Below are 24,772 nucleotides of genomic sequence, written 5' to 3' on the forward strand. Positions count from 1 at the left end.
GCAAGGCGCGGCGGGGAGTCCGGAGAGCCGCAGCACCCGCCGGCAGGTGCATCGCTCCCCCGGCTCCAGCTCCCACCTCCAGAGCGGCCCGCGGCGCCCGCTTCTCAGCGGCGCGGAGCCTTCCCCGGCCGGTCCCCCCACGGCCACGCCGCAGCATCCCTGCCTCCCTCCCCCCCGCCCCCCCGGCCCGCCCCGCCCTGCCGGGGTCCTGCATCCTGCTCCGCCAATCAGCGGCCGCGCTGCCTCGGTCACGTGACCCCGGCGGGCTGAGGGACCTGCTGCTTCCCCCGCGCCGGAGGGATGCAGGCGGCAGAAGGCGCGAGCAGGCGGCGGCCGCTGGGCTGCGGAGCGCCCTGACTCCCTCCCGTCCGCCCGCCCGGAGCCCTATGGCCGCCGCCGCCGCCGCCCTGCTCCCCGGCCCTGCCCGCTGAGCCCGCCGCAGCCAAACTCTCCGGAGCGTCATGCGGGGGCTCGGCCGCCTCCTCCCGCCCTGCAGCCGGCCGGGGCCCGCGCGATGCTAGGCGGCCCCCGCCGCCCGCCGAGACCGCGCCGCTCCGGGGAGCCGCCGCCCGCCGCCGCCCGGCCGAGCGGAGAAGTCATGGTGCTGGCGGCCGCCTCCCCCCCGCGGCAGTGCGGCGGCGGCGGCGGCGGCCGGACGCTGGGCGATTGCTGCTGCTGGCTGCTGCTGCTGCCCGGGATGTTGCTCCTCGTGGCCCGGCCGGTGAAACTTGCCGCTTTCCCTACCTCCTTAAGTGACTGCCAAACGCCCACCGGCTGGAACTGCTCCGGTAAGCGGCCAGCCGCCCTCCCTCCCCCGCCAGCGCCCTCCGCCCGGCCAGCGCGCCCGCCGGCCCCCAGGGGATGCACGACCGGGCAGAGAGTGCGGGGATGCGGAGGCGCTTCCCTGCCCTCTGCAGGCTTCCGCCCCCGGGCGCCGGCCGGCGGGGCAGCGCGGAGAGCGGAGTTTGTTGGAGGCTGGACAGTGGCAGTCGGTGGGCCCGCGGAACCCGGGGCTGGGGCATCGTGTTCGGGCTTGGTGTGCTTTAAACCTACGGGAAGTGAGAGCACAGCGTGTGTGTGAGTGTGGGAAAGAGTGTGTGTGTGTGTGTGTGTGTCAGAGAGAAAGAGGCAGTTTTAGGCGAGAGAACGCAATAAATCGCGTTGCGGCGGTCTGAGAAATGTTGATTCCGCGCAGGAAGTGCAGGAGTCGGTGCTAGGGAGTAGCCTGTCCGAGATAAAAAGCAACTCTTGCTAATACGGCTAATCCTGTTAGGCAAAGACCCCGTTTTGTCACTGCTTCCAGGCATTTGCTTTTGTTGTCGGCAGGGGGTTTGGTTCGCTTTTCTGCCTTTCTTTCTGTTGGAAGCAGTTTGTAAACCCGGGAGAGAAGTTAGCAGAGGAGCCGTTTACAGCTGTCACACTGGGTACTCGCAGGACCAAAGGGCAGGGTAGCTAGCGGCAAGTGAGCAAGAAGTAACGCCTCCTGCTTGGATTTCTGCTATGGGCTGCTATTAAACAGCCCCTCTTTATCTGGTCCTCTCTTTATCTGGTCAATTTCAGCCCCGCTGGAAGGTGCCTGCCAGGCACAGTGTGGGTGAAATGTACTGATTGAGTAAGGAAGAAGCTGGGGGTGGGGACCAGAGTTCTTGCCCTTTTAGATCAGCTGGGAACTGGCTTTGTGTCTGATCAGCATAACCCCTAGTACAATAGCACGGCATTGCATGGAGTATGTTTGCCATTTGTGCAGTATGTTCAATACAACCTCTGTTAGCATCTGTGGATGTGAATTTTCAGTTTCTAGCTGAACACCCAGTCCTCCTTTTTGAAGCACTTTTTTATATGTAGAAAGAGGGACAAAGATCTCCAAACCCATTTCAAAATCACTTTGTTTCTTTCAGTGACAAAGTGATGCACGTTTAAATATGTGAGTGAGTGAGTGAGTGTGTGTGTGTGTGTGTGTGTGTGTGTGGTGGGGGGGACAAGTGCTGTGTATAGACTAAAATCAAATATTTATCTATCCACTGATTGAAAAAAAAACCTGGAGTCTCAAAATAGGTTGATCCCAATTATTTATCATCCTTCAAGTCACGGACTTTACAGTGAGTATAATATTTGGGTCAGCAGGCTATGCCTCGGATATTCCAGGTGTTTCTGCGATTGGACCTTATAACAGGATTCTGATAAAATAGCAACCTTCAAGGTAATATACGTATCATATATGATTGGCAAGAAGTAATTTTCACTCTTCATTTGTAATACTCAGTGATATGATTAGAATCACTAGGACCTTTAAACATCAGTGGGATTAAGTCTACGTGGATTTGGAGGATAATAAAGCTGTTTTGTTTTATGCATTGCTACACACTGTTGGAATGGGATGGCAACTAGTGAAATTTGAAATTCACACAGACATTCATGAGCTAAATCTTCAGCCAGATCTGTTTGTCTGCAAAAACGAAGGGAAAGATCTAGGTTCACTCAGCAGCTTGTGAAGAACCTGGCACCCCTCCTGTTAACTTGGAGGTGATCAATTTTCATTGGAATCCGACAGAGCATCACAGAAAACACACAGCCAGTTTATCTTTATTATTGGGGCTTTGTTACAGTATTGTTACGGTATTGTCTGGAGAAATTCCAATCTGGACTTTCGCTCCAAAGATCTGCTATTGCGTGGGAAAATGTTGAACCAACCAAAAAAATATAATGCACCAGTTACTGGATCATTCCTGAGGAACTGGAGTCTGCTTCGTAGAATAAAGAGGGTGGAGGTGTGGGGAATAAACACATACAGTGTAAATAATGGAAAACAGGGAAGGACAGAACATCTATACTGTATTCTTTCATCAACAAGATTACAGTGCTGTGTAAATTAGAAAAGCAATCACCCTGTGTTGTATATCCTGCCCGACTGAAGCTGACAGTATATTTCTGTTTACATTTGAGGTTATGATGACAGAGAAAATGATCTCTTTCTCTGTGACACCAATACCTGTAAATTTGATGGGGAGTGTTTACGAATTGGAGACAGTGTGACTTGCGTCTGTCAGTTCAAGGTAAGAAGATTGCTGTTTCATTCTTTAATTCTCTAATGAGAATACAAATCACGGATCTCCCTTTACAACCTATCACTTGGCGGTTTATTTCTCTACATGCAGTTAAGTTAGAGAGAAAACCTGGCAGCAAGTATAAAGAGCTGGCAGGAGAGCCAACTGATGTCAAAAAGACATAAGTTTCTCTGGGAGAATGCAGATGCTGCGGTTATAAATGTCCCTTTGGGGGCTGCAGCTTCAGGTTGTGAAATGTGTTTTTTGATGTGCCCTTTTAACAAGGATTTTAAATCCTTTCCAAATTTGCTGATATGCTCAGTGTTCTGTTCTAGTAACAGAAACTGTTCTGTAAAATGCCTGTCCGATATTTTGAGTAAGCCTGGGTAGTTGCAATTCTTTTGCTTCTTTATTGGATTCAAAAAAAATAACCCCCACTGTTCCAAAATCACAAACTTCCTTTAGGTGGTGGGTAGTTTTACAGTTTTAGTGGGCTATTGTTAATCTTCTCTCCCGCCTTCAGCCTCCCTTCTTTCTTCCCTCTCCTTTTCAGTTAAGTCTAAACCTCAGACATCCTTAAAGTCACATGCTTTAATCATGAACTATTCCTTCTACTGTGTTTTGCCTCACCCCGAAAGCAGTTGTGCTTTGCATAATTATGCAGATAAAATTTTTACAAATTATAGAGTTTTTTAGAATGTACAAGCATATGCTAGATGTACACCAATGTCCTGATGGGCTTTTCACTTTAATACAGCTTTATTAAGATGTAAAACTTTTAATAAGTGTTTAAATACTTATAATAGAACAGACCAAATGGTTCACTATTGCATTCATCTATAATGACTGATTTAATTTATTATTGAGTGTTTTGAAAGACTGTTTACTCTGAAGCATGACAACTATTACTTATATTACCATAGATAAAAATATATCAGAGGAGGAAAGAGGCAAAATCAAAAACACATTACTTTTAAAAATGAGACTATCTCACCAAACGCAAAAGAATGGTTTTACTAAAATTATGGTATTTAACATTAACTGATTGCATTTTCCTATTGACAGAGAAAATATACATAAATTTCCAGTTTACATATAGTCAGGCATTTCATATTTAAAAATAAATGTTAGAGTTGAGGAGTGGAACATTTGCATTTGTAACGTGGTTAGTTATTTAGACGCTTGTGTTCCCAAAGAAACCCTATAATGAAATCAACATTTGTGACTTGTGCTTGTCTGATGCTGATACCTGTGCTGTGTCACTGCCATTCCAGTCATGCAGTGTCCAAAGAGAACACTGTGTTCTTGTGTTTGGGCACTGTTTGGTATTGGCAGTTGGTTTAAAGCAATGGACCATTTGCTCAGGAGGCGCAAACCAAGACTTTGCTAATGGCAGGGAATACAATGGAGGCTGTGTTTTCCTAGGAACCGTGCCAGTCTTTGGTGACTTAGAATAAAGAAACCTTAGTAAAACTCAATAGGATGCATTCTTTTGTGGATTTGGGAGCCCAGGAATATCTACCAGAGGGGTAGTCACGTTAATCTGTATCTGCAAAAATAACAAGATACCTTCGAGACTAACAAAATTTTGGATCATAAGCTTTCGTGGGCAAAGACCCACTTTGTCAGATGCAATGTGGGTCTCTGCCCATGAAAGCTTATGCATCAATAAATCTGTTAGTCTATAAGGTGCCACAGGGCTTCTCATTTTTTAGTAATATCTACACTGATGTTTGAAAAACATATGCAAAGGGACAACTGAAATGTGCCAGAGAAATAAGATACAAGCTAGCCAGGCTTCATCATCTGGTAATGTTTACAATCTTAAATGGCATGAGAGTGAAGTGACCAGGTGATTGTGGGTCCCATTGAAAATCCTCTGAAGCCAGGTGGAACCTATCCAGTGGGAACCCATCCAGTGGTTTCAAAAGGCGTTGGAACAGGGCCTGTGTGATTTCAGAGCTCATACTCTTTGCTTTGGCCATCCATGGAGCCACATCTTTGAATTTGAGCTCAGAAGGCAAGTTACCTCTATGTCTGATGCTGTGCAGACAATGCATAAACTTGTGCTGCTGAGCCTGTCGGTTTGCAAGAGTCAAAGTAATCCTTGTGCTTCTGAAAATCCCTTGTGTTTGTAAAGTTAAAGCAGGGTGTAACTTGGCTTATCATGTAGCAGCAGTGGACAGTTTGGTACACAGGAAAGGTACGCTCCTGTAGCAGAAAATGAATTCTAGTACAGTAGCAGGAATTGACTGAGTACTGCGTTAAGTGTCTTGTGGGGTATGTGGAACACAGTCACAAATCCATAGGGTTCATGTTAGGGGGTTTGCTCAGTCAGAATTCAGGCCCCTTTTACATCTTCACTTCCCTATGATGACAATGAACAAATCAACAGAGGAGTGCTCATCACTTTAATTATTTTGCATGTTTTCTCTGGTACTTACTGGGGAATTTACTGCAGTTAGAAAGCAAAGCCAAGGATTGCATTTATGCTATTTAAAACTTCTGGCTGGCCACCCCCTTGATATTGTCCATCCAAATTGATTTAACAAATAAACAGTTGTTGCTTGAAGGCAAATTAAAACCAGTCTGCTTTGGATAATTTGAGTGGGCTCTTGCCCCCAGGCAGAAGATAAGTGACTGTAATTTTCCTCCAATGGATTCTTTTGCTTTTTTAATGCTGCAAAAAGACAGATCACCCATTCATGTCACCTGGTAAGGGACTTGTATTTCACCAGAGAGTATCCTGTCCACATTTGTTTCAATGGAGCTATGTCTACACTAGAGGGTTTTGTCGACAAAACCCAGGGAGCATCCAGATTCCCAAGGCATTCTGTTGGCAGTGAATTGACAGAACGCAGCAATTTTGCTAACAGTCTTATCCCATGCTCTGCGAGGCATAACGCTTTGGTTGACAGAGATTTGTTGACAGAAGGCCAGTCTGGATGTTTGTTGGTGCGGGGGTGCTCTGTCGAAAGACAGAGCTTCTCGGACATTGGGCAGCCCTGCCTTCTGTGCTTGCAGTTGGCCGGGCAGTCCAGCCACTCTCTGCTGACAAAGCAGACAGCTTAGCAATTTGGCCACCATGTGTCAACAGAAGTTTTGTCAGAAGATATCTGCCAACAAATACTTCTGTCGACACATTTATGTAATCTAGGTATAGCCTAAGAGCAGAAGTTCACCTCTTGTGTTAGAACACAACCCTATGCATTCATTGGGTATTAATGCATCAGGCCAGAAATCAACCCCTGTTAGTGGAGCACATTGTTAGCAATAGGTGAGAACCTGAAGGATTTAGGGGGGGAAATATTTCTTTTTATGGCTTCAGAATCTGTACATATTAGAAGGACCTGAATGCACTAATGTGCCCTCGAATTCCTTTCCCTATACGATAGCACAAAAATGTCTGACTAGGTAATTTCAGTTGATGCTAGGACTGTTTCTCTACAGTTAGGCCCTGATCTTGAAAATGTTTACATACACTAGTAACTTTTTGTAGGTGAGTAGTTGCATTTGCTTCAGTGGGGCTCCTGATAAAGGTTAGTTAACTCACTTGCTAATGTGTTTTCAGGATTAGGGCCTTAAACACAGTGTTGTGAGTTATGTAGTATTGAAATACATTTTCATATTACTTTCCTGGCTCAAAATATTTCAAGTGTATTGACAGTATTTATCACATCATGCTTATGAGAGTAGGAAGTAATCAGTGTTGTAGTGCTAACATGAGCAGGATTTACGCAAGTATGTCAGCTTCTCTGGAAAATAAACCTGTGCTAAGTAGACCTTATAAATGCTGCTAAGCCAAAAAGTTCCTGTGCCTCTGATCACAGGTAAACAAGTTTCCAAATACTATAAAAGGTGAATGTCTAAATTAGGGTAAGCTGCTTGTTCTGCCTCGCTTGGGTTAAGCAAATATATGCTAACAACACACATGTGAGAAGGAGAATTCCACAATATGGAACTTTGTCAAAGCAGCTGATGGCAGTTTTGACATTATCTGAGCATCACTGAAATGCCTCCTAAGGTCTAGGATTTGATGTACTGAGTCCTAAGCCAATTCATAGTCTGTACTGCTGGATTTAGAGAACAGTGATAGTCAAAATCAAATATCCCAGCAACCTCTAGCACCGGAAATAAATAATTTATATACCAACAGAAAGCTGTGAATGCCAGCTTACCATTGGTATAAAGTTGCAGAAACTAGCTCTGGTAGACTGTAAGATATTAGATCATTACAATCGCAATATTCTCATAACCATTTTGCTTTTTCTTTACTACTTTTCAGTTGTGATACGATTTTTTTATTGCAGTCTTCAATGCCATTGGTACCCAGAACCATAGTTACTCCTGACAGCTTCACATGCCCACAATCACTGTTTCTGAGCAGTCGCTTTTAATTTCTTTATCTTTTTTGTCAGCAGAACAATTTTGTATAGATAACGGCATAAAGAATGGATGATAGATGCACAAATGCATCCTGCAGAAAGGATGTGCCAGCTGTATGTACTCTGTAACACATGGCTTGTTGAGTGTGTTACATAAAACCTGGTTCCACCAGTGGGCCTGATTCTCAGTTTGAAAATGTCAAGTGCCGTGGGTGAGGTGCAAGAGGAAAAAGCTTGTGAAAGCAGAAAAGGGTAGCATCCTCCATTGGATGCAATAGTCTTGCAAATACATTGTAAGCTTGTATTAAGTCTGAGCCAGGGCAGGGGAGGTCCATGGGCCAAGCAGGGAGATGAGGTGTTCAGGCTGATCAGAGGGTGGGGGGGAAAGAATTTTGGGCCAGGGGGTGGGGCTGGAGTGAACTAGAGGTGGCTGGAGGGAGATCGGGGTGGCAGAGACAGCGGGAGAGCCAGGGTTGGGGGCAGAAGGGCATGGCCTGCTGTCGGGAGTGGCAGTGGAGACATCCACATTTCCAAAATAAAGCACCCCGCTCCCCAGAATTTCCTGTGTACATGCCTGACAACACCTATGACTTAGTCCTTTCCGCTTAAAAAAATCGAGTTGTTTGCATTTATTGTCTTGGTAAATCACCCTTCAGCTCTGGCTAAATCACTGTTTAGCTTCTGGGTGAAATCTGGCACTTCTGTCTTTGACATAGGTCAGACTTAGATTGTATTTCTTATAATGGCAAACCAGCACATTTTAATCAAGAATTGAAAATCTGTGACCTGCTGAGCATGGGCTAGGAGAAGAAAGCATTTGTGGGCATGCTAGAAAAAGAAGGTGGCTGAAAAGGCCTGAGAGTTTCAAGAAAATACAACACAGAGGGAAAATGTCTCTCGTCTTGGACCAACCAACATGTCACTCTGAACAAGTATGAATAACTTCTTGGCTATATCCCGGCATAGACGCTTGCAATTTATTCAGCTCATGCAACTGTATCTGTTAATTGTTTCTGTAGCTGTTTGTATCTAGGCAGATTTCAGATTCCTATTGACATCAGTTTCATAGTGGATATTGTGTATTAGCACAACACAAAGACATAGGACAGCTAAATTGATAGTGTGACTTTTTAATTTTTATGTGTTTTTAAAGAGAGGTGATCATTTGTAAATAATAATCTTGATCATTACCTTTGTTATAATTAAACAATGAGGCATATCAGGAGTATAGTAATCATAAGATAATCACATCCCTGGCATAATTACCAGGTACAGGGCACATCCAAGTATCTCTAATACCTCAGAGTGTGATTATCTTATGATAACTACACCCTGTAGGATGCCTAATTTCCATTATAAAATGGAACGATTTTTATTAAAATGAGCAAGCGGGGTAAAAAAACTTGTTCTTTTTGTGACGGAAGGAAATAAAACTAATAGTTGACAATACTGAGCAGAAGTTTCAGCTGAGCTGATAGCATGTATGTTGTTCAGTTTTCTGATCTTTACTATTTTTTGGCTTTATATGTGTTGTGATTGTAACCCTGATGCCCTCACCATGCAATGGAGAGCTGTGAACTCTGTGAAATGCTGTTACAAAAGCTTTTTTGAAAAATTCCAACTGTCAGTATTGTTAATGAAATAGGACACATCTTGGGTGACAATTTCCCCCCCAAAAACTCCATCCTGTTTTCCAGTTAGTTTTACTTCTGAGAGAGAGAGTGCATGCCAATTGTCCTCCAATGGCAGCAGGAATGCCTGTATTGCTGTGCCAGATCCCACAAGTAGTACATCTTGTCTAGCGTTCTGTCTCACAGTAACCAATACCAGTTACTTTAAAGCCATATGAAAGTCCATAGTGGACAATTATGTAATAACTAGCCCATAGAGCAGGGGTGAGCAAATACCAACCCACAGGCCAGATCCAGTCCACCAGGGTTAGTCCCTGGTGGGCCCCACATCTGTATTTACCTGCACCTCTGCAGTTTTCAGGTGATTGCTGCTCTCATTGACTGTGGATTAGTGTTCACAGCAATGGGAGTGGCGGGCTATGATGTCCCAGCCTGCATCACTTTCCACCATTTCCATTGGCTGCAAATGGCAATCTGCAGCCAAGAAGAGGTGTAATCGCCTGATATTGCTGAAGGAGCTGGTCAACATAGTGGTGGTGGTGGCCCAGCAGAGGCTAGTCCTGGCATTTTTTATTGCCCACTCCTACCATCTGGGAAGTTTTCCTCAGACCTGTCAGTTAGAGATCAGGTTGTGCCCTGAAGCATGACTGTTTATATTCCTTTAGTTTTGCCCCTGTAGTCCTACTAACAATGATACATTTGTAAACAATGCACAAGGCTCAGGCAGTTTCTAAGCTCCTGTTGTTTTCACGGTGTTTTATTTTTTGTTGGGAGAGGCGTATGACATAGCATGGTACCATTTGGTGGTTGTTACTAATTGCATTCTTCCCTTTTTTGCATTCATTAGTGTAACAGCGACTACGTGCCAGTCTGTGGCTCCAATGGCGATACCTATCAGAATGAATGCTATTTGAGACAGGCTGCCTGCAAGCAGCAGAGCGAAATACTTGTGGTGTCGGAAGGATCATGTGCAACAGGTATGCATAATACTCTGTTTGTAGAGAACTTCGTTGGAAACCAGATAAAATAGCTTGTATATCATGATAAGGATGCTTTGGATACCTGGGGTGTTAGTTCCAGGTGAATAATTTACCATACAGACTGTAAGAAGCTACTATCATCCATTCTTTCTTTAAAAAAAAAGATTCTGTGTGCTCTTTTGAGGAGCAGGGCATAGAATACCCTTTCTGTGTTAATGTCCGTGGTGTAGCAGGCATGGAACATTTAGGTGGCCACAGCTTTAGGTTGGTGGGCAATTACGAAGGGACTGGGAGGACAGGATGAATAGGGGGATAGTCTCCACTGACCCTCTGTAGCTGGACTTAATGGGAGGTGATGGATGGATCCTCTGGGCATAGGCTCTCTGGGGCCCCAGGTATGCATTCGGCTCCTGCAGGAGACATTCTTCTCCAGCACACATGGCTTCTTGCTTCCTTCTGTTTCCCACTGCCCCATGCTTGGCCCATCTCCCTCAGGCAGGGGGCCTACCTTTTTGAAGATCTCCTCTATCACTGCCAGTCACCCGCTTGCTCACCCTCCTCCCAGAGACAAGTTAGCCAATGAGCCAACGTGGGACCACAGAAAAATAGGTGTACCTGCTCCCAGCTCCCAGTGGTCCTGCTGGGAGGCAGGGTAGGGCTAGCTCTACTCCATCCACCCCACCGTTGCTCCAGCAAGAGTGGGAAGCTGCAACTTGGGGACTTGCCCCACTCCCGTCTGCCCATCCCTGACAGAAGCACCAGAGTAAAGCAAATCTCGGTGCCCTGTCTCTGCTCCATGGCTGGGGTGCTGGGCCCCTGCCCCATGCTTACAGTCTAGAGCTGGAGAGCTGGGCAGGTGGAGCAGGGCAGGTGCTGGGAACCAGGCTGGAGTGGGCGGGGGGCGGTCCTGGATGCTAAAGGTGTGGGCCACCCATGGCTACACCCCTGTTGCGTTTTTCCATGTGGTGTGCATTTCATTCCACTATGTAATGTGAATGCAAGTAACTGAATACAGAGATTAATGGGCAGATCAGAAGCTTAGAACACTTTGTGTCAGTGGCACTCTGTAATCTGGAGGGGATCACAGGTGAGCACTACTGCATGTGGTAACTGTTCCACAGACATTGTCTTATAGACAGGTTGCACCTCTCAAATCCGGTACACTCTCATCTGGCAACATCCATGATCTGGCAGATGAGATAGAACTGGGCCATGCAGGAGCCCCAGCCCCTGCCTGTCCTGGCTCAGCGCGAGGCTGGGAGCTGAAGCCCCCACCTGCCCCTTGGCAGTATGAGGCTGAGAGCCAGAGCCTCCCCTGCCCCATAGCGGTGCAGGACTGGAGCCCGCTGGCAGCCCCCCGGCAGCCAGGAGGAAAAGGGCTGGCTGGGGCCATGTGGCAGCCCCAGAGCACAGGGCTGTCTGGGTGCAGAAGCCCTGAACCTCCCCTTGTCTGGCAAATCTTGTTCGAGACTTTCCAGGTTCTGAGCATGCTGGATAAGGGGGATTCAGCCTGTACTTAGGCTTAGATCCCCTGTTAGTTTAAATCACGATAGCTTCAGTGACTGCCATGAAACCATACTGGCTAAAGTTTTGGTCCATACATTTTACATTAAATTAGCAAGATTGTAAGATGGTCTGTGTAGTTCTTAGAGGAATTTGTTAAAGAAGGTGGCTAATGAGTATTATTTCTTACGACGCCTTTCCTTAAGTCTGGGTGCTGGGAAACATACATAGCTCTCCTGTGTGGAACATACAGAAAGGGTGAATGAGCACAATTTAACAGGAGAACTGACTTGCTGTCTACTCAAGTTCTCAAAGTTTTCTTTTTGCATTTTGTACTCGTTAGAGCTGGGCAGTGAAGTTTAACTTGAAAAGAAGCAACTCTTTGTTCCTCGAGGGACGTCTTTATATGTAAAGCGGAACTTTCCAAGTTAATGGAGGTCTTTCTATTTGTGGGGCTTTTGACTGAGCCTTATCTGAGAGAGCTCTGTTTTTCTTGGAGCTGCTGGGAAATGACTGGATCTCACTCTAGGTATAGGTGGAGAGCACAGAACCCCTATTCCATCACCCTGAGAGGCAAGTTGCTAAACCAACTGTTCTGGAAGTTTGGAATCTTCTGGATTCCCCTCAGAGGGTGGTGTAAGAGGGAGCAACACAATCCAGTCCTGCAGGGGAGCATGCCACTGAGAACATCCTGTTACGAAAGGGAACATGGTGAGAAAGAAATGCCTCAAGGATGACTAAATGGTGTCTGGATATGAGTGTGTGGAGAGAGCAGGGGAAAACATGGAGCTTCTTTCCTCCAAACAGTTGGGAAATGCACTGAGTACAGAAAAGAGGAGAAAAGGTAACGTTCATCTCTTCTCCGCAGCCAGGCAGGCAGGGCCTAGGCAATCTATGATTTCTAGAAGCCTCTAGTGGTGTGAGATTGAAGAGACCTTCTTCTCACAAAGGAGTTGGGTGGAGATGGTTTGTGGCAGGAGTTAGGTTGGAGAACCAGATTAAGAGTAAGTGTGTTGCAAAAGTTGTTAGGTAAGAGAGCACCATCAGATCCCTTGTCCAACCACTCCTCGCCCCTGCTGTTTATGATCATACTGTGGAAAAAAACAACAGCCATAGTTTCAGGATTTAGCCAGCTAGAAAACCCACACAACTGAGTAATGTGTCTCAGCTGCTTGTTTATCTAGCTGCATGATTTAATTGGTAACTCACTGCTGTGGCAAAAAAAAAAAGTCTTGTTTAATCTGAAGATTTTTTTTATCTGAATAATGATGGAGTTTACAAATTGATTTGGATTAACGAGATCTGACTGTAAATAAATTGGGCTTCAATTCTTGATACACAAACAAAATCACGGTCTTGCCTTTGCAAGCTCTCCATTTGCCTTTCTAACTGCCTTAGACACTGAGCAGTGGTTCTGAGTTGAGCTGGCCAGTAAAAAGACGGTTTTGGCAGTGAAACTTTCTTTTTTTTAAATTTCATCAATGCCTTTATTATATTCAAGTGCTGAAAATGTAGGTTTTCTTTCAGCCAGACATCCTTCCATTTGTGTTCCTTTTCACAAATAAGCCGTGTCTACACGTGCACGCTACTTCGAAGTAGCGGCACTAACTTCGAAATAGCGCCCGTCACGGCTACACGTGTTGGGCGCTATTTCGATGTTAACACCGACGTTAGGCGGCGAGACGTCGAAGCCGCTAACCCCATGAGGGGATGGGAATAGCGCCCTACTTCGATGTTCAAAGTCGAAGTAGGGACCGTGTAGTCGTTGCGCATACCGCAACTTCGAAATAGCGGGGTCCGCCATGGCGGCCATCAGCTGAGGGGTTGAGAGACACTCTCTCTCCAGCCCCTGCGGGGCTCTATGGTCACCGTGTGCAGCAGCCCGTAGCCCAGGGCTTCTGGCTGCTGCTGCTGCAGCTGGGGATCCATGCTGCATGCACGGGGTCTGCAACCAGTTGTCGGCTCTGTGGATCTTGTGCTGTTTAGTGCAACTGTGTCTGGGAGGGGCCCTTTAAGGGAGCGGCTTGCTGTTGAGTCCGCCCTGTGACCCTGTCTGCAGCTGTGCCTGGCACCCTTATTTCGATGTGTGCTACTTTGGCGTGTAGACATTCCCTCGCAGCGCCTATTTCGATGTGGTGCTGCGCAACGTCGATGTTGAACATCGACGTTGCCAGCCCTGGAGGACGTGTAGACGTTATTCATCGAAATAGCCTATTTCGATGTCACCACATCGAAATAGGCTACTTCGATGTAGGCTTCACATGTAGACGTAGCCATAGATTTGCTAAGAATGCTGCTTAATGAAGTTCTTTACTTGACAATTTTGTGTCACTCTTCTCCCTAAAACTGGAAACTCGAACAGTCCAGCTAAATTTCTTCAGGTTAAGATGAAGGATTTAAAGATAAAGCACTTGGTTTAACCAGCAAGTAACCATTATGAGATTCTGTTATTCTGACCTTTCCTATAAAGGGTTAAACTAATTATTTCAACTGACAATGTTGTTCTGAAAATGTACGGGGCAGAGGAAAAAGGGTTTGCTTGGTAGGTATTCATAATAAATATTCCCTTTCTTTACTTCATAGGCATTCGGTTTATGGTAGGAATACTGACTCAGTGTTTGTCATCAAACATTTCTGATATTCCTACATCTGTAAAGTTCTTAAATTGTTATGACTCTATGTGAAATTCATTTTCTATGTGTTCCAACACCAAATGAAAGTTTCTTTTCTTTTCAAAATATGGCGTGTACAAGGGGAGAAATGAAAGTGCTTGGTGAAGTAACTTAGCAAAACTGTTCATCACAAAGCTCTTGAAGAAGATGGTTTACCAGCCTCAGCAGTGAAACAGAGGCTTAGAACATTACAGCACTCCTGTGCTGTGGCTTTTGCTGTCCTTTTAAGGAGGCATTTAAAAGGAAAATTCGGGCATCAGAAAGATGGCTTGAGCAAACCATGTGAAGATTAGATCTCTGTAATTTACACAGAGATGACATTGAACATAAGATACACAACAATACAGCTAACTGAGCAGTGTTGCCTTACATAGTCATAGGTCATATTGTCACATCTGAATGTGAATTTCATTGTGTTCTCTCTTCAGATGCGGGCTCAGGATCTGGGGATGGAGGTAAGAATCTTCTTTTAATACTGTTGTGTCTATCTCAACACACAAGATCTTTCCCTTTTCAGTAGTGCAAGTGATATGCTTTTGCAGTTTTGTTGTAACGCTACATATTGTCTTTCACTTCGGTTTTTCTGAAGTGACATTTTGCATTTTAGTCAAGCTGAAACCTGATACAGACATGCTGTTTTCTAGGGAAATTCAGCAACCACATTACTCCTGAGAAGATTTTGAATTATTTGGGTTGTACTAGGCACTCTATCTCCATCTGCTGTTTCTAGTGCACTCATTTGTTTTAAGTTTAAAATAATATTTCTCCTGTTTTTAAAACATAAACCAAACCCCTTGTGTTATCAGTCTTCCCATTGAAGGATTCAAACCAAATAATGTGCTGAACTAGGGAGCATTCTTGTAGTGATTTATGAAGAAGAAACATCACTGGTAGGAGAAGGATGATGTGGCTTTCAAAGAGAACACAATACGGGCCACAGACTCTTAACTACTTATTGGGGCACTGCCTGCAATTGCGATGCTCTTTTAAAACAATGTGTAGGGTGATTTGTTAGTTAAATGTGTTGAGTTAGATCATAGATCTTGTACATAGTGCTCCTAGGCAAGAGGCAGTGCATAGCTGCAAAGAAGGCTCTGGGATGCTTTGTGCTCAAGGGGATTTCTATGTCACAATCAAAGGTTTGGCACACAGAGATGTACCCAAGCTACCTTTGATCTCCCTGGCTCCACTGTCATAGCAGCGAAGCCAGTGAACCTGGGAAGCAGTACAAGCCTGCCCAGGAATCTGGACAGATGTTCTAGTTACTTGTCCAGGCTGTCATGGCTTCACTGCTATTATTCTTTAAGCTAATTAGACCCAAACTAGTCCAGGTGTGTCTCCAGGTGCTATAGTCCCATCTTGGATTGCTGTGTAAACCTCCCCACAGAGAGAAGGACAGTGCTTTCCAAGCACTCTGGCTATGGTAGGTCAGGGAAGGAAGCTTTCTGAACGCAGGATCATTACTTGATCAGCTCATGGCTAGTCCAAACACAGCCTCATGGGATGGTCTACAGAAGAGTGGGGCCCAGGAGTTGTCCCTAGGGGAGCGTAAGGTGCAAAATCCCTGTTTCCCAGCTCATCACCATCCACCTCAGGTCACAGAACAATCTGAGTAGGCCTTCAGTCCCCTGCACAGTCACAATGGGCCTAGCCAGAACCTCTCCCTAAAACAGTCCCCTATCATCTTGGAAACCTTACATCATTGTGCCAGTTCAGAGACTATAACAGTGTGGCTTATCCCTTAAGGGCTGGCAGCATGAGATTAGCCAATCATGTTTCTTGAAGGAGGTCTCTGTGCTGTATTAACATCTGTGATGGGGCTCATGGGAGAACGGTTGACTCCCCTACAAAGGGCAGCAGGAAGTTGGAGAAGCCTGGGGAGCTGTGGTCAAGAATGAAGAAAGGCTTCGGTAGGGAAGATCCTGGGAACAGGGGAGTTGCCTCAATGAGCAGGTGTGGAGGTCACATGCTAAGACAGAAGTACAACATGGGCGCCAGGGGTGTAAAGCTGACCTCGAGGCTGATAAAGCTTGGGAGTGTTGACTGCTCCGAGAAGCAAGGCGCCAGGGACGACTTCTCTAAGAAAAGAGAAGCACTGAAGAGGGGCTGGGGCCTATAGATCTAGACTATGTCAGGACTAGGGCTGCTGATTAATCAAAATTAACTCACAAGCCTGTCAGAGAGGATCTCTCATTCCATCCACCCTGTGGTCTGGCCACGATCAGTCGATAGATGTTTTGTCAGAAGATATCTTCTGAAACGAACTTCTGTCGACACATCGCTCTAATCTCGACGTAGCCTTTGTGAGTAGCAGCATTGTTTCAAAATAAGCTATTCTGGAATAACTCTTCTGGAATACCTTATTCTGAAATAAAGCTGCTGTGTAGACATACCCTTAATGACCTTTCTGGATTTCGCATGGGGAAGTTATTGCTGCTTCATACACCATTCGCATCCCCCAAGTCTGCTCCTGATGCACAACTATGTTAACATGACGGGTGGCAGCCACTGCAGAAGTCATGTGCCCAGGCTTGTGGGGAGAGGAAGCTCTTCATAGAAATAAGGCCTCTCCCAGTGTCCTGAGAGCCATGCAATTTGTATGCTATTTGAGGTGTAAGGGCCCAACCCTCTGACCATTCATGGGTTGGAGCTCCTTGTTGAATGAGGAACACACTGTGTGATGAATCTGTTTTCTGCCCTGATGGGAAAAACTCCCCATAAGGAAAGATAAAGGTATAGACTCAAAAGCCACTTCTAAATTTTGATCATGGATTATGGAATAGGGGATGGAATTATTAAAAAAGCTGTACTCCAGAAGGAGCAGTGTGAAGCAAATGCTAGGGCCTAATCAATAAAAAATAAAATAAAAAATCTCCCTTTGATGTGGAAAACTTCATATGCAGAATTTTGAAGAAGAAGAAGAAGAATTTAAAGAGACCTCACTCACTTTTAATCTATGTTATTCTTGAGATGACTGATTTTTTTTTAGAACCCAAAGCAGTACCATTTATTTACCTTGAAATGCTTCACAAGGAAATGTTGTTCTTTTTCTATTTACAAACTCAGGAATCAATATTTCTATTGCTGTTCTTAATGTGCTCAAAACAGTCTCACTTTGATTACTTGTTTCCCTGAAATTCATTCCCCCTTGCTTTACTTGTATTAATATATCTTGCTGTTCAGATTTCCTTCCTAATGCAAGGGATTTATTAGGGATACCTAGCTAGCTAGGTTTCTGTATGGCCCCCGTTACTGCAGTATCTGAGCATCTACATAGACCTAATTTCAGGGCCCAGCTCGATTTTTGTTGAAATCCTGTTGACTTCAGTGGGAGTGAGATGAGACCACTTCTGCCACACCTCTCATCCTAGCTTGATTTAATATGTTCATTGTGGCTTAGGATAAAGTTGAGATAAAGAAACCAAGTCACATAGTTGATCAATACCCCCATTATTTGTGTCCCAGTAACATAGAGTATTTTGCAGAGATCACTCTTGTCTTCTAGAAAGCTTGCACACAGTCCCTGCCCCATACACCTTATAGACTTAACAAAGGTTGGAAATAAATGGCAGCTGTGAGAGTGGAATGATTTGCCTAAAGTCACATAGCAATTCAGTGGCAGAGCTGGGAGTAAAACCCAAGTATCCTGAATCCCAGTCCAATGCCTTCAATCAGTTTAACCATGATGCTTCTCAATAGGCCATGAGGTTGCTCAGATGTATTTGAGTAAATAACTGAACCTACATATTCTTCCTATGTTACTGCTTTATCCCTAAGACACTCTGTTGTGATTAATCATGAGCGTACTCTCTCCTGTTACGTTGTTCATTTTTTTTCTTCCTTGCTCCCTTGGGCCCCTATTCTGCAAACTGTAGTCTTTGAGATTCACTGTGGGCAGAGAGTCCACCCACACCTATCCAGTGGCAGATATGGGGCCCTGACCTCCTTTTCCTGCAGGCATTAGAGACATTGGGATGTGGGGGAGGGTTATCAAGCAGTTCAGAAAAACAGGTCATCTCAGAGCACTAACCTAGGCTTCTTGTCTCAAGCAAAATAGAGAAAGAGATGAATCCTTTGAAACCTGAATGTCTGACTTAATTTAAGGCCGATTGTCATGCAACAAGTATCAGCAACAAACAGTTACACTTAGCCACATCTATCTCTCTCCCTCTCCCTCTCCCTCTCCCTCTCCCTCTCCCTCTCTCTCTCACACACACACACACACACACACACAGACACACAGAGCCTCCCTCTCCCTCTCTCACACACACACACACACACACACACACACACAGAGCCAAACTGTTACTTTGGCCTCATTATTTCCCTGTGTGCTATTTTGGTATGACTCACTGTGAAATTCAGCAGGGCTGATGCTTTTCAACTAATATTTTTCCCACTCTGCTTTATTGTAACATAGGTTGATGGGCAGGGCTGTGCACGACATAATGAGTAATGTTGTAAACTCCTTCCTTGAAATATTACTTCAGTCCCAGTGCTTGATAAACGCTTGAGTGGAATGAAGCAGTGTATAAATGTGATACTAAGACATACACACAATATAAATGTGAAAACCATGTGAGTGGGCTCGTTTAAACTATAGAAGCAAAGGAATTCCGACTGAAGACTGAGGCTACATCTGCATGGCATTCCTTTCATGAGAGAGGATGCAAATGAGGGAACCTGACATTGCAAATGAAGTGCTGATTTACAAATCTTGCGCGTCATAATATCGCACGATCGTGCTGTCAGGAGAGATTATGGTGAAAAATACCCATCCGTGTAGATGGGGTTCCGTCAGCGAAAACCCCCTTCGTCGACAGAACCCTTATCTATTATTTTTTTCAGGGAAGGGAGTTTTCGCCTCAAAACCCAGTCTACATGGCTAGTTTATTTTAACCAAAATCTCTCCCAGGAGTGTGATCGCATGAAATTTGTAAATCAGCGTTTCATTTGTAATGTCCGGTTCCCTCATTTGCATTCCTCTCTCACGAGAAGATGTAGATGTAGCCTGTTAACTTCTGTTGCTGGGTTGTAGGTAACATGGCACACCATCGTGCAGCCTGACAATGTATTTATCTAAAACTGTTTATCAAACAGCTTTTGGTAGCTTAATTTAATTTAGAGTAAATTTTATGGCAATATCACAAAGATAAGAAAATGTAGTGAGTGTAATGCAAAAGTGATGGAGAATGTTTAAATCTGAAGTGCTCAATGTGAACAGCCAGCCGCATGTTTTCATTGAGAGGCATGCTTTACGTAATCCCTTTGTAATATAGGCGTAAGATGTTGCGGTGTAACTCGACATGGGCACTTAAGAGTATACGGGCTTGTCTGTAGGAACATTTAGACCAGGACATGCTGGGATGTGAATCTACGCCGCAATAGCCTGCTGGGGTCTGTCTGGTTGAACCCTGCTGATGTGCTTTAGTACTGTGAGCTAGAGCAAAGTGTTCTGAGGAACTGTTAATGGACGTGCTGCACCCACTCCCATTTATGCCTTTTTGTCGCTGATGGGTGTGTGTGTGTGTTTTATACCCCGAGTGGTACGTTTTGCCAACATAAAGTGGTAGCATAGACATGGCCTTAAGTTCCTGAATGCGTCAATCGCTTTTGAAAATGGAATTGAGGTTGCTAAGTCACTGAGATGTTTTAGTACATTTTAACCTTGACTCTCTCCTGCTGCCCCACCTCCCAGCCATGGTTCAAAACCCTAGTATGCTTGTAAGCTCTCCTTGATTTAAATGCATAACTCCCCTTCTCTTTTAACTTGTAAAAGTGCCAATCACATAGTCTTTGGACATTGGCAAATATGCTTTAAAATATATGGTGTTTCCCTAACAGTTGACAGGTCTCAGTTGTTGAATATTATCTTTGCCCCTTTTCAGTCATTCATGCAAAAGGCTGGTCAAAAAATGGACCTTGTGCAAATTTAACACATTTGTTCTAACTAGTGGTGGAAGTGAACTCCAGAAGAGAGGGGCTTTGAGTGAGAACATCCTCACTGGATGGTTATCTTAAGCATTTGAAACACCAGGAACAACAGCATGCCAGGAGAGCCTGGAAGGAAGTGATTCTCTCATATCAAATGAGTGTGGCATCCTCCTGGCTGCATAATGCTCATTTCAAATGGCCTATTTTTAGTTCTAAAATCAGAAACTCTTCTCCATTCCAAAACTGAGATAAAAGTAAAAACTTTATTTTCATGATATGTATGTAAAGGCCATAAGCCACTCTCGATAGTGAAAATGTGCAACACATCCTATAATATTCCAGATCAAAGAGAGACCATCCTAGCTCATGCACCAAACATATTGGTATGAGGCTATAAACAGAATGAGGGACGTATACAGTGAGCCATTTTTGGCTGTTACATTGACATGAACATGGATTAATGTCTCTTGACTATGGTAGAGTTAAGGGAATCATATAAGACCAGCAGAATTGAACCCATAATTTTGGCTATTGGCATCCTTCCTGACGGAGTGAAACTATTTCTCTGAAGCTTTATAATGGATACTTCATACTCATGCTAAGTATCACAAGAACCCCGTATTTAGGAAACCACTTAAGTACAGGTATAACTTCCAAGGAGTGCTTAAGAGCCATTGACTTTATGGCTGTAAGTGTTATCCTGAGCAGAGAGGGTTTCTGAACTGGGGCCTAAGGAAATCTACAGGGGAGCAAATTTTGCTTAGTACTCTATATGCTTCATATTTATGCATTCTGTGGTTTAATGGGGTAAGTGCTTGACTGAGAACGCCCATGCCTTGAATTATTTGCTTTCATGCCATCTGACTGGTTAGAAGTTCCAATGAGATTTAAAAGCACAAATAAGATGAAAACATCCTCTCAAAGCTCATGTGCTATTTCAGCTTTAACTCTTGCACTAATTTCAGACAGCGTCTTTGATATAGTCTGTTCTTGATTTAAATTCTGCTTTTGCCCTAGAGGGTTTTTTTCTTTATTCTGCGAGCTTGGGAGTCATTGTGTCATGTCATATTCAGAGCAAATACAACTGGATCCCAAATATTTAACAAGCTATGGATCGACTGACATAGCTTAAATATGCATACAGATAGATTTTAATGAATGTACTGTGGACCTGAGATACCACAGGAGTTCACATAGCTGTTCAGATAAACAAAAAATTGCATTGCTAGGTCTCGCAATTTTATCATGAGCCTTGTGCTGTTGGTCTTGAAAGTCCTGGGCTCTGAGGCCTGTTATTGCGTAAGACTCTCACTTCAAAAGTGTCTAGGTCTGAAGGGTGGAGAGTGAGCTCCATAATAGACCCTAATGGCATAAATGCCAGAAGGCAAATAAAAAAAGCCCCAAAATAGCTTGTGAAAATGGCATTACTATGATTGTTTAATGCTTGAAGTAGGCAAACTTGTATGAACGTACAGAGAAGTAGCCATGTTAGTCTGTATCTTCACAAAACAAAAAAGCCATCCTGTAGCATTTTAAAGATTAACAAAATAATTTATTAGGGGATGGAAAGGAAGATGATGTCTGTCTGGATCTATGCAAGATTCTTCATGTAGTTGATGGATTTCCATTCCAAACAGCTAAATGTGTAGTTCCTTGCCTGCTGAATAGCCACAGAGAGGTAGCTGTGCTAGTGTTCGCCATCACCGAATAAATAATATATTGTTTTGTTAGTCTTTAAAGTGCTACAGGACTGCTTTTTTGCTTTATATGAATCTAGTTAGATAATGAGAGTATAAATGTAGGCTATATATTGTAGATTATAAATCCAATAGAATGAGATTGCTCTTGTGTACAAATTCTGTTGTATGGGATCACGAAAGTAGTTACTGTACTAGGCTGGCATACTTGCAGCTGACAAAGAAACAAAATATTTTTCTCACCTTCAAATTTTACCAAAGGCATGCACAGAAGATGAAAAAGCATAATATAATAGAAGACGTCTCTAATTCTTCTTTTCACTGTTTTGCAGTTGAAAGTGTCGTCCTAGATAACTTTTAATTGCATTTAAACCCCACTTGAAGATGGCCATCAGTCACCATAATTCACAAAGCTTCATGTTATGTCCAGTGTTATGTCAGACAAATAGCAGTTAATGAAATGGATGGGCTTCAGTTTTATTTAGATAAGTGACCTTTTGAAAAAGACGTTGTTTGGTGTGCAGTTCTGAAGTGTGTTTACGTCGAATGAGGCTTTGGTTAAAAGGAGGTGACGTTACTTGCGATCTGTGCAGAGGTGAAGCAATGATACAGATGGCTGGTCTATAATCGCTTCAGAGAGGCTTGTAGCACTGTCCTGGAGCACAGCAAGAGCGTGCAGAATTTCAGCGTACAATGTAAAATCAAATATAATAGCATAAAACAGCTTTCTTAGACTGGTTCAAATAACACAAGTCCTATTTCTGTCTTCATATTCCTTATCACCGTGCTTTGCAGCTATACCTTTGTAGCAGGTTTTACTGTTATGTTGGGGTAGATGGCCTCATAATGGCATTCTTACCCATGTTTTCTATTGATTCTTTCACACTAGATTTTCCTCTCTGGAGACAGCTAATTTGAGCAGCTTGAAATCTAAAAAAACTAGTGCTGTAAACTCTGGTTTCTAATTCCACAGCTCAGCGGACAGTGCTGGGAAGTGACTTCCAAAAGCAGAAAATCTAACACCCTCCAACAGACTTGGTTTAGCCTTCATGCTGGCTCCCAATTGTATTGTGTTGCCCCAAAGCCCATGGACTTTCATGTTACCATCAGGGAACAACCTCTTATCAAACATGTCTACAATTAAACTGTGCTTCTTGCTGTGCCAGTACATTTAAACTGTGGCCATAAAGCAACTTCCTTTATGCAATAATAGAAATGTAGTTTCCATGCTTATGCATAGACACCCAGTTAAAGAGAGCCGTAAAACGATTTCCTAAAATAATACCGAAAAGGTGTTTGTTTTTTCTGTATCTGTTTTAGGATTTTTTCCTGCAGTATGCTGAGCTCTTACACACTGATTCAATAGCCAGTATCTTTCCAGCAAAGACTTTGGAGATTCGAGCACATGAAAAACATGATGCAACTATATGGCTGTGTCTACACTAGCCCCAAACTTTGAATGCCATGCAAATGGCCATTTCGAAGTTTACTAATGAAGCACTGAAATACATATTCAGCGCTTCATTAGCATGCGGGTGGCCGCGGCACTTCGAAATTGACGCGCCTCGCCGCCGCGCAGCTCGTCCCGACGGGGCTCCTTTTCGAAAGGACCCCACCTACTTCGAAGTCCCCTTATTCCCATCAACTTCGAAGTTTGGGGCTAGTGTAGACATGGCCTATAAGTGCTTTGTTGAACTGGGGCAGTTAGTTAGTGGAAGCTGATGGCATTCAATGTCTTGGAAGTTCAAAACTAAGCACCTTATCCTTGCTCTGGCCCCAAGATGCCTTGTACAGGGGTCAGAGTTGCAAAAATAGGCCTTAAAATTCCTATGGACAGCTTAGGGTGGCTTCCCACGGAACATGTGATGCAGGAACCCACTGTGCACTTGTTTTTCAGGGACCCTTTTGTGTGCTCAGTGTAGGCGGTATTATGGGGGTTGGAGCAAGATTATCAGTCTTCCTGCAGCACGTACAGAGGCTTGAATAGAGAGTGATATAACATGCTCAAGCTTTCAGGCTGGCTGATTTACACTGTACGCCTCTCCCCCAGAGCAGCTCAACGGTAGCTTAAAGCTGCTGTAGTCACCTCTTGTGCAGCAAGACCTGTGCTGTACCTCTCAGCCACCGCACAGAACCTCATGTCGTCCTTTGGGCACAAGTCTATAGGATGCTGTGTACCTTCAAGTCTTGACTTGCATGTGTTTTGGTATTTTTTTCAGTGGGAGTTGAGGAAGCCGAGCATCTTGCAGGACTGGGTCTTTAGAACCCAGAAATTTGTTTTCAATGCAGAATCCTTCATTAGTTCTTTGTTTTGAGTGGTAACGTGGTTTCGTTTCTCTTCCTGTCAGTGCAGCCGTAGCTGTAGCATACATTCTAAGGCTGGAAGGGACCCCTGAGATCATCTAGTCCACAGATCACAGGCCATAAACTTCCCTAAATAATCCCTACAATACATCTTTTTAGAAAAGCCATCCACTTGAAGTAAAAATGGCTAGCAACAGAGAATCCATCAAGTCCTTTGGCAAACTGCTTCAGTGGTTAAGTACCCTCACTGTTAAAAAATCCATACATATCTCTACTCTGTTTGTCCTCTGCTTCCAGCCATTGGCTTAGGCTTTTCCTCTCTCTGAAGCCAACAGCAGTTTCAGAATAGTTTTCTTTTAAGTTCTTGGGGTTTTACCAGCAGGGGGAGCTTGCAACGTTCTACTATTGTGGGTCCTGGAAAAATGTTTGAGACTTTTTTCTGTTTTTTGTTATCAGATATTTGAAAACTGGAGCGTATGTTCTACCATATTTTTATAGTAAGTTTAAGATCAAATTTGATGGCTTAAACCACAATACTTGAGTGCTCCTTCAAAATTAAGGGCACCACATGCACAAGTAACTATCTCTAAGTAGAAGCAATACAGGTTCAATCTCCCTCATC

The 24,772-nt window shown here is 44.2% G+C and overlaps 1 protein-coding gene across 1 annotated transcript in view; it reads left to right on the plus strand.

The window, feature by feature from the left end:
• The first annotated feature begins 303 nt into the window (after positions 1-303).
• Positions 304-24,772, plus strand: part of TMEFF2 (transmembrane protein with EGF like and two follistatin like domains 2) — a 215,728-nt gene continuing 191,259 nt past the window's right edge. Inside the window, exons 1-4 of the mRNA XM_075001261.1 lie at positions 304-788; positions 2,944-3,053; positions 9,908-10,037; positions 14,644-14,670. Coding sequence (XP_074857362.1) covers positions 515-788; positions 2,944-3,053; positions 9,908-10,037; positions 14,644-14,670 — 541 coding nt within the window. The 5' untranslated portion in view covers positions 304-514. The remainder of the gene's footprint in view (positions 789-2,943; positions 3,054-9,907; positions 10,038-14,643; positions 14,671-24,772) is intronic.

Source organism: Carettochelys insculpta, chromosome 8 (assembly GCF_033958435.1).
Source record: "Carettochelys insculpta isolate YL-2023 chromosome 8, ASM3395843v1, whole genome shotgun sequence".
In the NCBI taxonomy this organism is placed as follows: Eukaryota; Metazoa; Chordata; order Testudines; family Carettochelyidae; genus Carettochelys; species Carettochelys insculpta.